General features: G+C 41.4%; 1 protein-coding gene across 1 annotated transcript; it reads left to right on the top strand.

The window, feature by feature from the left end:
• The first annotated feature begins 54 nt into the window (after positions 1-54).
• Positions 55-10,400, top strand: LOC135500678 (WD repeat-containing protein 75-like). Its single transcript, XM_064792284.1, has 15 exons — positions 55-191; positions 2,155-2,350; positions 2,659-2,767; positions 3,032-3,215; positions 5,120-5,322; positions 5,781-5,936; positions 6,430-6,626; positions 6,976-7,163; positions 7,418-7,578; positions 7,685-7,960; positions 8,151-8,237; positions 8,441-8,601; positions 8,836-9,030; positions 9,370-9,461; positions 9,597-10,400. The coding sequence occupies exons 1-15, from the start codon at positions 115-117 to the stop codon at positions 9,820-9,822; spliced, it is 2,508 nt and encodes an 835-aa protein (XP_064648354.1). The 5' UTR covers positions 55-114; the 3' UTR covers positions 9,823-10,400.
• Positions 10,401-17,068: the final 6,668 nt, after the last annotated feature.

The following is a 17,068-nucleotide window of genomic DNA, read 5'->3' as shown; positions in this document are numbered from 1 at the left end:
GTGTACCCCGTTCCACCAACAACTCTCGATGTGTTCATTGAAGATATAACAAATCGCACAAAGCACATGGGGGGAATTGATATTTCATGATTTTTCAGTTACGTAGCTTCAAACATGTCCAAAATGAAAACTGTACTTCGAGGAGGAGCTAGTTTGGTGACTTATCAACCATTGTTCTCACCAGATGGAAAGTAAGCATGGTTTTCATTGCATAAAGTGAGGGATAGCCCACTCGTCACACTGTCTTTGCAGTCGCAGTGTATTACTATAGCAGGGCCTACTATAACTATTAGCCTAGGCCTATTGTAGTCTGTGATATAGATAGACAGACAGATATATGTATATATAGACATTTATTAACCCCCAAATTTGGGGAAGATTCAGTACAAGACAGTTTAAATACATAAAATAGGTCAGTCATATAACAATAACATATTATGAGTAGGCCTAAAAACAATCTAGAAATTATCTCTGGCACTCTGCAGCTGGCAAGCCATTCAATGGGAGTCGGATCCAGGTGTGCAATAGTCGGTGCGATGAAGCAGGCCGAAAAGCATGTTCGCTACTCCGCTATGGCGCCGACCATCCAATTTCACCCGGGGCAGCCTCCTACCCAGGCCAGGGCAATGTTCATGGCTGAGAGGTTAAAACCAAGGACACAGTCCAGTAATGCCCTTCACCCTTTTACCGGTAGTTAAAAACATAGCGAGTAGATCAGTATTGAGCACATATAGAGACGCCGTATTACGTTTCAAGATCTCAGTAATCTTGGGGGTGACAAGAACGTTTCCCAATGCCATTAAGGCTTTTAATGAAGTTTCCCTGAGTGGTCTCAAGTCTCCTAAGATCGCTGTTCATAACACCCTGGCATTCGAGACCAAATACGAGGGATGGGACACCCACCGTCTTCCACAAGAGCATTTTTGCCTCCGTGGAGAGAGGGCCAGGGTATCTCGACACACGGCACTGTACGAAAGGCTAAAAACAGACCGACGGCAATGGGAGATCCTCTCATTTACGTGTCTCGTGCTCTTTAAATCATTACATTTACAAGGTGTACTACTGAACAAGACCCAACATTCAACATTCTGAATGGGAACTCCATCTTGATTCCACCTAGGGGTATAATTGAGGGTATTCTTCCCAATACACATTCATAACGTTTTCGTTGCCTCGGTTTTCCATTGACTAACCACAACCGCCACCAGAAGGATTTCTTTTGCCTTATCTCACTTAGTCTAGGGCATCAGTACCATTTTGGCTTCCGGAAATTACTAGGTTTACGGGCACAGCCAGACTTGAGAAAAGCTGGGGAAGATGCTCTGACTGAGCAAGCTGGGGAACATGCTCTGACTGAGCAAGCTGGGGAACATGCTCTGACTGAGCAAGCTGGGGAAGATGCTCAGACTGAGCAAGCTTCTCAGTTACAATTTTGCATCAGATGCACTCTTGTCACACCATTTGGCAAGAGCCAACAGAGGTTTGTATTGTAGCTATTGGCAGTGCTAGGTGTTTTACATTGGTTCTTTTCGCTCTCCAAAGAAACAATTTTACAATCAACGATTAGATCATAATATCTAGTCGGTATCAAAATATGGTCAGTCCAGGACTTCACGCCTCTAGTATGGCAGAGATATGTATGGTCAGTAGGTTGCTCAAGCAAATGGTCTGCCACTAGAAGAGCATGAAGTCATACAGAATGCTAGAATGGGGCCTGAAGGCCTTCTGTATGTACCATTTTCCCTGCAACTTGGCACAAGTGGGCAGTTGTATATATTATACTGTATACCATGTAGGCCTATGGTGTGGCATATCATGATATGTAGTGTAAGTGTTCATGTGTACTGTGGACACTAACCAGCTAACTGTGACAGTGCTATTAAGTGTATCCTACCTAATTACATATATCATAAGTAGGTTATGTTATGTCATGATGTATTTTGAACGAGCATGTGCCATGTTGAAACCACACATCGCATACACTTGACCAATGACCATCATCAGCATCAGCCAGTGTCCCAGTGAGCCATCACCTGGCTCCGCCCCACACAGCATGCCCCCTCCCCCCTCCCCAGCCTAGCGCAGCATTGAACATAGACTGTGTGATGGAGATTCTGGTTGTCATTGATTCTATCTGATTCTTTCCATCTTCAGGTATCTGTTTTGTTGTTGCGGAGACACTGTGAAAGTATTCAGCCTGGCGAGTGGAGAATGTGTCCACAATCTTACCAAGCACAAGCAGCTTGTCACCAGCATCAAACTCCACCCAAGAAATCCTCTCAAGATCCTGACGTGTTCACTAGATGGCTCTGTTATCGAGTGGGACTACACTGATGGAGTCGCTGTCAAGGTGAGGATTCTACAAACGAATGCCACACTCGACAGCTGGGATATTCTTGTCTGAAAATAGCAATAGCATGGCATGAGATGCATTTTATGATAGTTGACAAATTGTAAAGATTGGAATGTTTGACGTAAATCATCTTCCCAAATATTGGAATATTTCTAAATCGTGCTACCACCTTAGCTTTGATTTTGAACAATAAAACCTTATCAAGAGGATTTCTCCTTCTGTTTGGCGGAGATACAGAATCCGTTTTGTCGGCTATGGCAAACTTTAAACCCCTTAAGTAAAAAATGCTAATTATTCTCTTTCAGGTTCATAAAGTTAATTTCCCCATCCATGGAATGTTGGTGCCTAGACAAAACATTATTCAAGGAAAGAAGGAGTTACAAATTTATGCAATTAAACAAACACCTAAGCAAGGTAAATAAGACAATGACAACAAATCAGTATATTCAGCTAATCAACACTCAAGACTGGCATTTATATTTCTCCAGCTAAAGTACCCATTTACTCAGGTGGAAGAAGAGTAGCAAATAGGGTTTAGTGTCTTTCTCGAGGACACAAAGACAACAGCGATAATCCTTCCAAGAGTTGAAACCGACACCTTCTATTTAAGAGCCCGGCGCTTAATAACCTCTGATCCCCCAAACCTGCTGAACCTGTACTCGTATCTTTTTTCTCTAGGTTACCAATTGGTCCAGTTGACCCTTCACCATCACCAGAACACAGCCTCTAGTGCCAAAGCTATTGTAGATCATGTGACTGGTTCTGAGAAGATGATTGGATTAGGGTCTGACGATGAATACATTGTGTCGTTGTTACCTAAAACAATGAAAATTTATTCATTCAAGACTCAACAAAATGAAAAGTAAGTTTAAAAAAGAAAAGAGTTTTTCTTCCAAATTGAAACATATTTTTATTTTCACCCATATCATACTGGCTCATTTTAGGATTTTGACCAGGGCTATCTAGTAAAATATACTTCATAAAACATTATTTTCGTCTTCATCGACATTGTTCATACAGGAGTTCGAACTCTCACACTTTTTGGCTCACCGTAGGGGAGTCTATACGATACCGCAGTGTCCGTCGTCGTCGTCGTCCGTCGTATCCTAGTTCAAAAACAGTGGCACGTTTTTTAACCGCTAGGCCTATGAACTTAAAACTTTGTACACATGACCCCCTAGGTCAGATGACCCGTGACACTAAATTTCTGTCCGATCTGATTCTCTACTTGGCCACCAGGGGGCCAAATGTGGATATCTAAAAAGTGTGATATCTCGCTTATTAGTGACTTGTTTTCGATAAAACTTTTGTGGTAGGTACTCATAGCAAGGATACATCATATATCTTACGGGTTTGTAATTTGATCTACTTTTCAAGGTCGCAGAGGTCAAATGGCGTGAATTGGCCGTTTGAGTGTAACTATGGCACGTTTCTCAACCACCAAAGCTATGAGCTTGAAACTTGGTACATATAACCCCCTATATCAGATAACCTCTGGTGCTGAATTTCAGCCTGATCTGATTCTTGACTTTGCCACCAGGGGGCCAAAACAGAAAAAGTAAGAAGTGCAATAGCCTGCTTATTAGCAAATTGTTTTTGATGAAATTTTTATGGCAGGGACCCCTAGCAAGGTTACCTAAGATGTTGCACGATTTTTCGGATTTGACCTACTTTTTAAGGTCGCAGAGGTCAAATGGCGTAAATTTGCCGTTTGAGTGTAACTATGGCACGTTTCTCAACCGCAACAGTTATGAACTTGAAACTTTGAACAAATGACCCTCTAGGTCAGTTGACCTTTTACACTGAATTTTGGTTCGGTCTGATTATTGACTTGGCCACCAGGGGGCCCAAACTCAAAACTCAAAAAGTGTGATTTCTCGCTTATTACTGATTTGTTTTTGATAAAAGTTTCATGGTAGGTACTCCCAGCAAGGATACATCACATATCTTACAGGTTTTTGATTTGACCCACCTTTCAAGTTCACAGAGGTCAAAGTTGAAAACTTTACCGTTCTTGGTACGTTTTGTCGTTGTTCAATGTAAAGAGTTTTAATTTTGTGTAATGATGCATCTAAGAAGCCACTATTTGTATGCCAAGTTTCAGCCAGATCGGAATTCAAATATGGCCGAAATTGCATGTTTTGTGGGTTTTTCCTCGTATTGTGGCAATCCAAAGGTCGTGAGTTCAAACCCCGGTAAAGGACAGCCAAAAATATTTTTATTTTTCATCTTTTCCTTTTTTCTTTTCTGAGTTCTATCTTACATTTTCTTCATTTTTTGATTTATTTGGTGCCATAGATTTAATTAGGCGGCCATCTTGGAAATCGTTTTTTTCCGATTGCTGTAGTGTAACGAGTGATGAAATTGTTATGGTCAGGTGGATGTGTCTACATCACATATCACCCTGGTTTGTTATTTGACCTACCTGTCAGGGTCACTGAGGTCAAAGTTAAAAATATATTCACCGTGACCATTGTCATGGAGTGGCACGTTTCTTCACTATCATTTTCACCTGGACTCTACAAGCTTGGAACCACAAGTCTCGGATTCACCACTTGGCCAGGGCCGGCTCTGAACTGGTCACAGATGCATGTATAAATTATGAGAGGCCTACATACTGTAGCACTTTCTGTAACTGTCTACTAAAAATACTTACGGTGAGCACAATGGCCCCTGGCCATTTCATCTTATGTTTGGTGTTGTCCATATTCTTGCCGAGATAGTCTTCTGACTTCAATGGCCCAACATATTTTTGTGAATTTTCAGACACACATTACCATCATCTGACCCAAAGCTCTATGGTAAATTCACATGTGTTGCCTGCCACCCGCGTGAATACTGCATCGCCACAGGGTTAACCAGTGGGCGAATCTGCCTATGGTGGAACTTCGTCAATTTAAAACATGTGGTGACGACGTATCATCACTGGCATTACCTGCCCGTCACAGATCTCCGGTTCACACAAGAAGGTCAGTTGTAGAACTTTGAAGATTCGACTATCCAGGTGCATGACAACTACAAAAAATTTTACCTTGATAACTCTGGATATAATAGGGCATTAACGTTACTCCAACAAGCTTTCTGGTTCTTCTGAGTCAAGGAGGCCACTAACATCAGGTCCCACTCTCAGTCGGGCAGAGAACGATGCAACCTTCTTGGCTTGGTAGACAGTTACTTGGGCAGATGATCCTATCAGTTGTCTGTTCTTTATCATTGGGAAATTGTAAAATGCACGCAAAAGAGTAAGTCAAGTCCATTTTCATTAAAGAAATTGGTGGCCCTCGCGAGGTTTGCTGTGGAGCCTCTGATTGCGTATTTTGGCCATTGTTCCGCTCAGTCTCCTGTTCCACATTGCGTATTAGCAAAAACATATGAGCGAGCCTTATATATTTTTGGTATTGGACAGTTTCCTATCTCTTTGTTTCAGGTTCCTATCTTTTGAGCGGTGGCCATGAATGTGTGTTGGTACGATGGCAGAACAACATGCAGCACAAGGACTTCATGCCACGTCTGGGTGCACCAATAAACCATGTAACGTGTTCCCATGACAACACAATGTATGTGACCTCGCACACAGACAATGGTTAGTGTCGAAAATCAAATGTTTATATGGTTGTTCCTCTATTCCATTGGCTTAGAAGCCACCGCAGCAAGGCTTAGCTCTTGGAAAAATGGCAGCACGCCACTGGTGGCAATACTCGTTAGCGCCCGAGTGCAATTACCGGCTGTACTTAGCCTGTCTAATCAGAAACGATCGAATACATTACTCCGGCATTTGGTAACAAATAAAACACATTCAAGTTCCGCCGATTGACTTGTTGTCGTGTGATAAGTCAAACCTGATATGTGACCCGTCACAGCAAAACCAGGCGCATGTCGCACAGAAGATGAGCCTAAATGACACCAGGAGATAATGGAAGAAATTGATGTGCTCATATTTCACAAAAGGCAGACAATAGAGAATTGAACAAACAGTCCGTCTCAACCTGCCAAGCTCAGAGTGACATGCGCCTGGTTTTGCTGTGACGGGTCACATATACCGTTGGAAGGAAAATTATTTGGTTTTTCTGTTCCAGTGATTCAAGTTATGACACACACTTTAAAACGCGAACAGAACTTCCAAGGTCTTGCAAAGGGTCACCTCGGGCATCCCACAAAAAATCCCATCCCAACTGGACTGTTGGTGGATCCAAGAACCAAGGCGTTAGTACTAAACGGGAAACCAGGACATTTACAGTTCTACCTGATGCACTTGGAGAAGCATTTGTATAACGTAAGTGTTGCCGTGTAATCAAGTATTCCAAATTGTCTAGATTAATGAAAATTATCATGACTGTATCTATTAAATGCAAGCATATACTAACACTATGGGGTATGGTGAGATATAAGTGGCTCCATTGCCCATTGGTAGTGTTATCATTCTTTATCAGTCTTTCCGAGAAATCAAATCCTTACTGAGAGCAATGATATAAGATACAAGTAATCATGAAAATGAGGATCTGGTGAGTGGAGTGAAATGGGTTGGCCTCGGTCAGCTCGTTGATAATATCTATCATGGTTTCTCTCGTAAATGCTGGCACCCTCCTCTCAATTCAATGTTTTTTTTGTTATGTCCTTTCCAGTTAGATATAGTCGGCCAGAACTACATCTCTCCGCCAGACCTCGATAAGCCTATTGTCGTGACGGAAGTTGAACATGCCGCTTTTGATCAGGAAGGCGACTGGTTGGTGACTGTTGAACGACGGGATGATGGAGAAACCGCCATGGAAATGAGGCTGAAGTTTTGGATGTATGACAAGAAATCTCAAGGGTAAGAATTAATTGATCAGTGTAACCAAGAATATGTAATACTAGTCTTTATTATGACTTTTTGGTATATTCTCTAAGCCACCAAATATTCTGCCTCTTAATTTTTCGAGTTTTCTGAAAACGTAACATTTTCATGATTTCTATTTTGGTGGATTATGAAATATCTTACGTTTTTTTTCAGGGAAGCTATTTCAAAATGTGCAGGTTCATGAAGTATTAACCAGTAGAGTGAACATTTCTCTCTCGTTCTTTCAGTTACATTTTGAATACAAATGTTGATCTGCCACACAATCAGCCCATCAACACGCTGAAACTTCGCCCAAAGTCATTAGAAGATGCTGCACCAATGGCCGTTACAACAAGTGATGACAGGAAATTCAAATTGTGGTGCTTAGTTGATGACACAGATATATACAGTGAGTGTTGCATTATTGGAACATCGGTTTCCATCAGCGTTGACAATTGACAAAACCTATTCTTCATCTTGACAACCCAAAATGATTCTGGACAATTTTTTTCCAGGGAAAACCGTTTGCTGGAACTGTGATTCGGTCGGTTACTATCGAGACTATCCTGCCCGGGCCGCAGATTTCTCCAAAGATGGATCATTGCTTGCGGTCTCTTTCAAATTGACGTTAACCCTCTGGGACCCAGATTCAAATGCCCTGCGAACGAGATTGGATTGCTTGACAGGGACTGCAATCAAGCATGTCTTATTCGGTCAAGAGGAATCCTCGCACCTCTTGGTGGCAACAACTGAAACTAACTTGATTGTTTGGAATATTTTGACTTGCACAGGTAAGAATTTTTTGCGGTTCTATTAAACACTTAGAGAAGTATTCTGACAAATTTTTTAAATGTTCGCCTGAACCATTTGTAAAGGCCATCATGGGCACAACATTTTCCATTATCAAATCAAAAAACAAAGTGTCCATAAAATGTAAATTTGTGGAAGCAGCTGATAGGCATCATTTTGCTTCTCTTACAGTGTATTGGAGCATTCCTCTTTCCATCTCAGTCCTGATTTGTAATCCTGGAACTGATTACATGGCTGCATTTACCAAGGAAAAGACATGTAAGTAATGACATTTTGTCAGCTGCTTAGTTTTTAAAACTGTTGACGTCTATAACCTCTACAATATTGTGGATGAGTACTTGAGGATCCCGTGACTTCGTAAAAGGTATGAAGTGTCTGTGTCAGAACTTGGCATTGGCACTCTCTCATGATCTTTAGACATGTTTTAAGCAAGCATCCTAAAACCCGTCTTTATGTTCCAGTATTTGTGTTCAGACCCCAACATTCTAGTCCAGACTACACTCAGCAAGCCATATCCAAGCATCCAGTCGTTCATGCTGTTTTCCTCCCAAGAGAGAAACCTGTCGAGTCGGACATCACCTGGCACCAGCAGACACAACTCTACTTCCTAGATAAGAAACAGGTTGGCGTTTTGATCACACCAAGTGCTATATAATCAAATATTTTTTGTGCTTTCAGGGCCAAGTTGTTCAACGCAATTCTCTTATGTACATAACTCTTTTATGTGAAAAATTTAAGAGCATTGTGGAGAATGCCCATCTCCCGAAACGATGGTTTCTGTTTGGTTACTTATTTGCGTTTCTATAACAAATTGTTTTTTATGTGCAGAAAGATAAAATAGATACCTTTGTTTTAGTCGTTATTGTCTCTAATAACTGAAGAAGAAGAAGCATTAGCATTGCCAGACAAAGTGGTTCCTATGCAACAGAACTTGCCCCAGACGCCGTATAGCCTGCTCATGTCTCGTGAACGGAAAACTGGTGTGGAGGAAGTAGAGAGTAACGTTATAATGGGGACGAAGGGCGAGCCAGGTGCCGTGATTCTCAACCAGGTAAAGACTTGTTGCAGTTAGGAGTTGGCAGAAATTTGCAGCAGTATTTGGAATGATGACCTATTGGTACTCGTTACATTAACAGCCCAGTGTCAGGGCAAAATGTGCAGCATTTGTAATTAAAAGTTGTTCGCTGCCACTAAATTTGATTCATTCGTAAATCGGGGGTTATTCTTCCAGCATTGCCATTCGAGGGGAGTGAGATTGTCCATGGGTACAACAATATACGAGAGTTCTATTGTTCACAATAGCCCAGTCACTTCTGTTACCCTCAAATGGCAAGACGTTGTCTGTTTTTTGCATATTTTGGGACAGTTGTTAATTTTTTCCATTCTTCAGCTTCTTCATACACCGGCACATGTGCTGCCACCTATCAACACATTATGTAAGGACTTTGTGACAGCGCTGTTGATAAGCAAGTCAGGGAGTAGGTAAGTTTTGTTTTACAAACTAACGTTAATCCTCCTTCATTTGAGTCAGTTTAGGAGTGCAGTGTCTTGATGCACAATCCTCTCTCTTGAAATCCTTGATACTCCCATGTCTTACATGCTCGTTTCTATCTGCAGGAAACCAATACTGCAAGGCCAAGATGATGATTCTAGTGAGAGTGATCTTGAGGAAAGTGATGATTCAGACATGGACACTGAAACAGTCAGCCAAACAAAGGAGACCTATACACAAGAGACAGCTGTTGACTCGTCACAAACTGATGCGGCGCAATTAGAGACAGACAAATTGTCATATTTTTTACCGAATGAGTTCAGTTGGATGAAATCAGTCTTTTCATGTTGATGTGTAGTAATATGTCTTTCCTACAATAAAAATATATAAATCCTTTTAAAATGACTCAACCGCTCTCTGGCACATCAAAGAGAGTTGCTGGTAATTGGCCAATAGCCTGAATAGGTGTTGCACACTGGCCACCTATCGGATCTTATACATACAAAGGTATATAACAGAAGTTGGCTGTTGATTTTCAAACATGAAAATTGTTATTGCATTAAATCTGTCCGTGCATACAAACAGTCCAATTTGTGTAATTTATGATTGAAACAGATAACTCCTCAGCAATATTATGTTGTTAAAACACTAAAACTCGTTCCTAGCCGTAGATTGTGCTACGACCAAATTCTGTTGTGGAAAAACAAAAATGATATTGGCAGTGGCCACTTTAGTGCCACCACGTGGAGCCTAATGGTAATAATTCGGCATGTCTACAGTGTATGTAGGAATAGGAAGCCCAGATGGAGAAGGGGTCCAATAAGTTTTTAGGGTGTCTTCCTTGCCGAGATGGTCCGCTGATGTAGGTCTACCATAAATGTAACGTCATCAACGATATAATAAATAATAATTTCATCTTGCCAACAGCATACGATTGTCCTATTTTCTTTTTCCAAAATGACCCCTCCCCCCTGGAATTTATCACGACTCATACATTTAGCACGCAAAGCTTTTGTAGAAAAATGGAATGTTGGCCTGCTTCTTCATGTAATATCAGTTTTCTAATGTGATGACTTGGTCTAAGCTAGCAACTCGCAATGTTCTGGAAGACATTCGACGCCTTGTCTCTTCCACAAAAATTATCTGGGCCAACTGCCTTGGACTGATCTAACATTTTGCTTTGCTCTAGACGACATGCACACCAGGGCCCACTGCCTCAGACAGCTTAAAGTCATCTCGCCATGCTCCTGATGAATACGGGTAAAACCTGGTCGTTGTGCGATGCCATAGGCACTGGGGCCTAGCTACCCTAACAAAAAAGATCTTGGATTAACCCAAGTATAAAAAATCATTGTGAAATCAGAATTGAGACAGGCCTAGGACGAGTGAAGCCGGTTGGCAACTACCATCTGTTCAGATCTGGCCCATTGTAGCAGTGATCGTGGACTGTCATCAGATAGGTTATGACAAGGTCAAAAGAGGAGGAGAGTGAATCGTTTTGGCTACCAGTATTCCGTCCAAGGACATCGTGACAGCTACTGCCATCAGATTGGTTGCGACAATGGTCTCTACAGGGAGACATACAAGACATGTGCCTTCCCATCAATGGCTCGATATAAATTAAGACAGTTTTTGTTAATCGCTCGCTGATAAATGATGGAGATATTAATTGCAAGCTCGTGGCGATAAACATGGGAAAAGAGTATCCTTCATCAGAAGATTGATTGCATCTGGGGAGTATTGGGGAAGAGGCAAAATTACCTCCCTGGATCCCCGCAGTTACAGGCGCGTGACCTGGATTGAGCCACTTCTCTCTGACATGCATGAGCTGGACGTCAATCCAGTACATGCATTTTAATCTACTGACTTGGTCTAAGCTAGCATCTCACAATGTTCTGGAAGACATTTACAGCCTTGTCTTGCAGCCTTGTCTCTTCCACAAAACTTATCTGGGCCAACTGCCTTGGACTGACCTAACAACTCACTGTGTTCTAGATGACATGCACACCAGGGCCCACTGCCTCCGACTGAGCTCAAAATCATCTCGCCATGCTCATGATGAAGACGGGTAAAACCTGGTTATTGCGATGCCGTAGGCTACCCCAACAAAAAAGATCTTGGATTAACCCCAGTAAAATCATGGTGAAATCAGAATTGTGACAGCTGCTCTCATCAACTTGGTTGTGACAAGGCGCCAGCTGGTAACTATTCGGATCTTGCCTATTGTAGCAGCGACTGTCATCAGATTCTCGACAGGAGGAGAGTGAATCGTTTTGCCTACCAGTATTCAAGCCATGGACATGGTGACAGCTACTGCCATCAGATTGGTTGTGACATGGTCTCTACAGGCAGACATACAGACGAAGTATTGGTCTAAACTCCCTACAGGACATCACAATCTCTGTCCTGCAGTTCATGCACATCCCTCCAGATGGAGCATTTTGAAACCATGGTTTAGGAATGATGGTCATTAGGAAGATTTAAAGAAATATCTGCGACAGTCATATTTATGAACATTGTTTTTGCAGGTTGTTAGGCCAAACGATAATAAGATGTTTCTCTGTCCTTTATGCCTATATATCCATCTAAAAACTATTTAAGAAGAGGATTTTCATAACTTTGTCACTTTATTGTCCGATGGAAACAGAGGAATCTGGTGTGCCAACCAGTACGACCACATGATGTCACCCTTCTTTACCAGTCTGGCTATACATGTACTATGAATCCCGCTTTGCGAGCAATCGATCACCAATTCGGGGTGTATTGCACTTCACACCCGCAGAATTATCCGAGTGGTGTCTGCCATTGCTCCATTTATGAGTAATCTAGGAGTGTATTTTTTGAAATAAAGGTTTACTCTGTCAATTGGGTTAACGTTGCTTGACAGTCGGTGAGATATCTTTGAGATTTGTTTTCCCCTTGTTGGTACAGCGAGTGCCGAGTCTGTGAATTACTTCACCGTCCGTTGTCATCGTCATCCGTTTACAATTCACGTAACAGCGGCAATTGTACAAAGAGATAGAACCAGGCAGTTTTGGGTCCAGTTTCTTGCTCAATAACATGAAACAAAACAGAATCACATTTTTGACTATCTGATTATGAGCCTAGCACTTGCCACTGTGCCACTGGTCTCCCGATTGAACCAGATTCCGAATCACAGTGGTCAATCGATTGACCATACATGAGCTGGGAGTAGATTTCTGGTAACAATATACCTACCCGGTCTTCTGTGGCTGGTGAAATTGAGGGTTGTAATGAGGAGGCCAATATCCAATGATTAGTGATGGTGCCCCAACGGACGAGTCAATAAGTAAAAAACTGTTTTTCTTATCAAAAAACTTTATTGTTTTACATTACAATGAAACACATGACGATATTGGAATGTAGTGTAGGAGGAAACCCGCATACCGGGAGAAAACCTACGCAATCGGAGGGAGTCGCCATCTCCATCACACAGGTGACAGGTGCTTGTTTGAAATGACTTAATACATTGTACATTATACTAGTTTATACAATGATCGTAGTACATTATTTTTTTGCTGCACCACTCCGAAAGCCCAATACTAGAAGAGGACCAGCAGATAGGATAGTAGCACTATCCTTTTAAGACATGGTCAGCTTCTTTACAAGATGCCACAAAGAAACACTGATAAGTGTCCTTGCAACACAATGCTCAATTGAGATCAAACACAATAGACTCAACTACTCCACCACAATGGTTTGAGTTAGCACTAAACCTCTTCATGCATTCATCATGTTTATAATAATGAATAGCTATTGACATTGTATTAAAACCTATTGTTCATGCCTTCAGGTGAGCCATGTGAGATTACAATAGGTTTGGACACTGCTGTTGATTTGCAGGACCCAATTTGAATAACAAAGGAACCACATTTGTCATGGCCGCTGGACAGAGCTAGCTGCCAATTAGCATGACAAAAGGAGCAATTCTGACATGCATTTGCATGACAAAAGAGGTGACCTTGACAGGGCAAAGATTGAAAGTTGTCTTTGCCATACTTTTGCCAAGTCATGGAGTCTAGATCTCATTTAGACATTTTACAAAATATTTACTTACGAGATTTACAAATACATTCATGCAGGACAAAAATGTTTAAACGTCTAAAGTCGACGTTTTTAAATTACACTTTTCTCAATCAATTCAGTATCAAGTCCAAAATTGTCATAATGGCAGGAACCATCGTGCCCACCTATTGTCCAAGGAGATGTACCCATGGACATCATCATCATCAACAATTTGGGGTCCCAGGTCAGCCGTAACAAAACATGCATGCATGCCACCATTGTCGAATGACACGCTTTGACAACGGCTCACTGCAGGGTGACCACTGGGGAAGGATCAGTCTTTAAATTTTCAATAAAACAGTGAGAGTTTATCTGACTGTTTTAGTTCAATTGGGAGATGTTTTGGTATTTGACAAAGGAGGAAATTCAAATTCAACAAATCACTGTTGGTCATTTGCCTCGAGCATGAAGGTACATGTATTGAGCAACTGAGCCAGCCAGTGTGATGTAAGGTCCACTGAGGGCATCGGAGCCCAGGCCATGTCAGTGGATTCTGTGGTACTGATGAGATTGAGAAACAGTATGAGAGGCCTACAGTTCCATCAGACACATGTGTTCTTGTTTCGTGGGGTCAGCGAAACAACAACACATGGACCCCATGTCTAAAGTGATGGATATACCAGTCAAATAAATATCTGATGTATTAGGTGATTTTTAAGCAGAAAAGTAACTTTTGCCTGAAAAGAATTTCAGGGTTCTTGTATGACCAAGGCGGCTGTTGCCTCATCTGGTAAAGCCACAAACAACCCGTCCCCCCAAATCATTGTTCTTTCTTATCTTAGGCACAAAATTTAGCTTGAAAATTTTTTTGTTAGGGTTCTGGTGTGCCTAATCATTGGCTGACCCTTGTTAGCCAGAAACAACCCATTACCCACCATAACTTCAATACCTTCTTTGAAAAGTGTAATATTTGAACCATGGCACAAGTCATAGTCACAACCAAACATAGATTAAAAGAATCTATGCTTGTCATAAGCAAGGTAAATATTTGACTAAAGTCTCACCATCAGAAAAATTTGAATTTTCATTAAATCACCTTTCAATCAGATATTTTGACAAAATGATAAAGCCTACGGTGACAAAATACAATCTAACCGTCGTACTGTTACTTGACGGCGATGGGAGCATGGTTGGGATGTGCTCAGGTCAACAACATCCTTCTCCCTTCTGTGGGATGGCTCATCATGCTGAAAAGAAAAAGACAACATGAAACTAAGGTTGTTCATGTAGGTGCACAATGCTCAAGTTGATAATTCAATGTCAAGGGGCCATTGTGCTGACCGTATAGATATCTTGTAGCAGTAGACAATTCATGCTGATTAAGAAGTGTGCTGTAGGTTTCAGACAAAGAATTCGAAAACATCCTCTCTATTGAACTTTCATTCAGGACTCTTACTCTGAGCGCTGCTTTGGATTAGCAAGAGACACAAATCTGTGTTCCTCCTTGACATGCCTGATGTCATTACAACGACTAAATCTATCCTTAGAAAATCAGCAGTTTCAGACTCAGAGGGAGGTAAAGGACTGCAGACTCAACAGGGCGGTGCCGTCAAGGAACATTTTCCAAGTCATTTTTGGGATTTCGGAATTGATACTGAACTGGAGGTTTAGGTTGTCTCGCCAAAACCGCGAGGGTGGAGCTAAAATGTAGACCAAAATCAAGGCGAAGCCGAGGTTTAGCTTCACCCTTGCGTTTTGGTTGTCAATCAATACCGACGTTGCACCAACCCAAGCCGCAAGCGGCCTAACCACAACCGCAGAACTCAAACCGAGGCTTCAATGTTGGCACAAGGTTCATTTACGCTGCAAAGTGCGGTTAATTCTAAATCCAGGTGTTTTAGAATACCAGTTACAAAGCGATTTTCATCAGAATTGCACAGATGATAGTTTTAACCATTCTTCATATTTAGTGCAGAAAAAGGTGTCGCCATAATACTGCTTATTTAGAATGTACTAAAACAACACACTTTTACATTATCTGTACTGGGAACTAACTGCATTACACCTAATTATTCATGCGAGATTTACCCTTTTTAAAGGTTCAACTTTACTCCAGAAAAGTATGATGGACCTATAAACTCCATGCATGTGACCATGAAATACATCAAGATTATATAATAGAATTTTGTTAGTTCAAGAAAAGTTGCATGGAGTTTAATTGATGGTCATTTGAATAAACCACATGTCACTATTCTGAATGAAGTCTTTTTGCAACATTGTATTGTTTTACTAATGAAGATTGGTCGAAACTATCATCACTGTGAGTTTGATGAAAATCGCACAGTAATTGGTGTCACAAAAACAACATTGGAAAATTGTTCCTCAACAGAGAGCTCACGATCTCTAAATCAGGCCAATGGCTACACCTAATCAAGGACATTTGAAAAACTGAAATTGATTTGTTTATATTACCGTGTGATGGCATCCTCCCAAAGATATGAGATTAGGCTGTCCTCGTGGTGGCTGCAGGATATCATGTCAGGGCTCCTAATGTCCATAGCTTTCCCTAAGTTCAGAGAGTCCCTTTGGAGTTGGAATGTCATTATAGTCCATTAGAAGATCGTCATTATAGTTTATTAGAATGACGGACATTTATGTGTCCATTCCATCCACACAGCAAACACGATACCTTCCTGAACTTAGCAAAGGTTCTCCTTGAATTGGTCTGTCAAGGCAGCGTTTGCTGAACTGTGGTTCGTCACTCCTGCACATGGATATTCCTCCGCGTAACCATTCGATCCTCTGAATCCACTCGACTCTCAGTTGTCTGTCCGTATCTGCGAGCGACTGGAAAATAAAATTTAAGGTTACTCCATTGTTCTTCTGGATATTATTTAAGAAATGAGTTCTCAAATGTCATAATTTTCAAAAAAGCCTATACCGACGACCACAACGCTAACTTTACACTTGATTTGAAATTCTTCAATTCGAACCTGAGGTCGCTTGTGCAGATTGAAGAATCCACCATTACTCCGGTAATAAAATGAACTCAGCCCATGGTGTGTTCATCCATATACTTTCTAGTCATCTGTTTATATTTACCATCTATGCTTTGGATTCCTTCATCATCCAAAATCCTAGAGAGTCACATCTACCATAGCACGAATTGTAGATCTTGGTTGAGTGGTTGGGTCTTCTCGACAGCCATCATCTCAATCTGCAGGCTAGAGGGCTAGATGACAGGAAAAATACATTCAAGGATCTATCTCAAAATGAATAGATTGAAACCAAAAGAATTTTTTCCTTTCATTGGGTGCGATCCAGGTTGTCAATTTCATGAACTTTCTGGCTTCACTTTTTTTATAAAGTGCCACTGTTGGAAAGATGCTCATGGGCCTTTTTAGCTCGATATTTCAGGGGAACTTATACGATACCATGGCGTCCGTCGTCGTTGTCGTCCGTCATTAACTTTTGACAAAAGAGTGGTACATTTCTTAACCACTTGACCTGATGGTGATGGTTCATACTTGGTGTGTGGATTACCCCTAGGCAAGACCTTCTTTCAAAATGA

Source organism: Lineus longissimus, chromosome 16 (assembly GCF_910592395.1).
Source record: "Lineus longissimus chromosome 16, tnLinLong1.2, whole genome shotgun sequence".
Lineage (NCBI taxonomy): Eukaryota > Metazoa > Nemertea > Pilidiophora > Heteronemertea > Lineidae > Lineus > Lineus longissimus.
This window is presented reverse-complemented; position numbering and strand designations above follow the sequence as displayed.

Bases quoted from the DNA above. Each gene is read 5' to 3' on its own strand.
- LOC135500678 (XM_064792284.1), top strand. From the start codon at position 115: ATGTCCAAAATGAAAACTGTACTTCGAGGAGGAGCTAGTTTGGTGACT. The intron at 7,579-7,684 runs GTGAGTGTTGCA...ATTTTTTTCCAG, and splicing joins TGATGACACAGATATATACA to GGAAAACCGTTTGCTGGAAC. The intron at 8,238-8,440 runs GTAAGTAATGAC...TTTATGTTCCAG, and splicing joins ATTTACCAAGGAAAAGACAT to TATTTGTGTTCAGACCCCAA.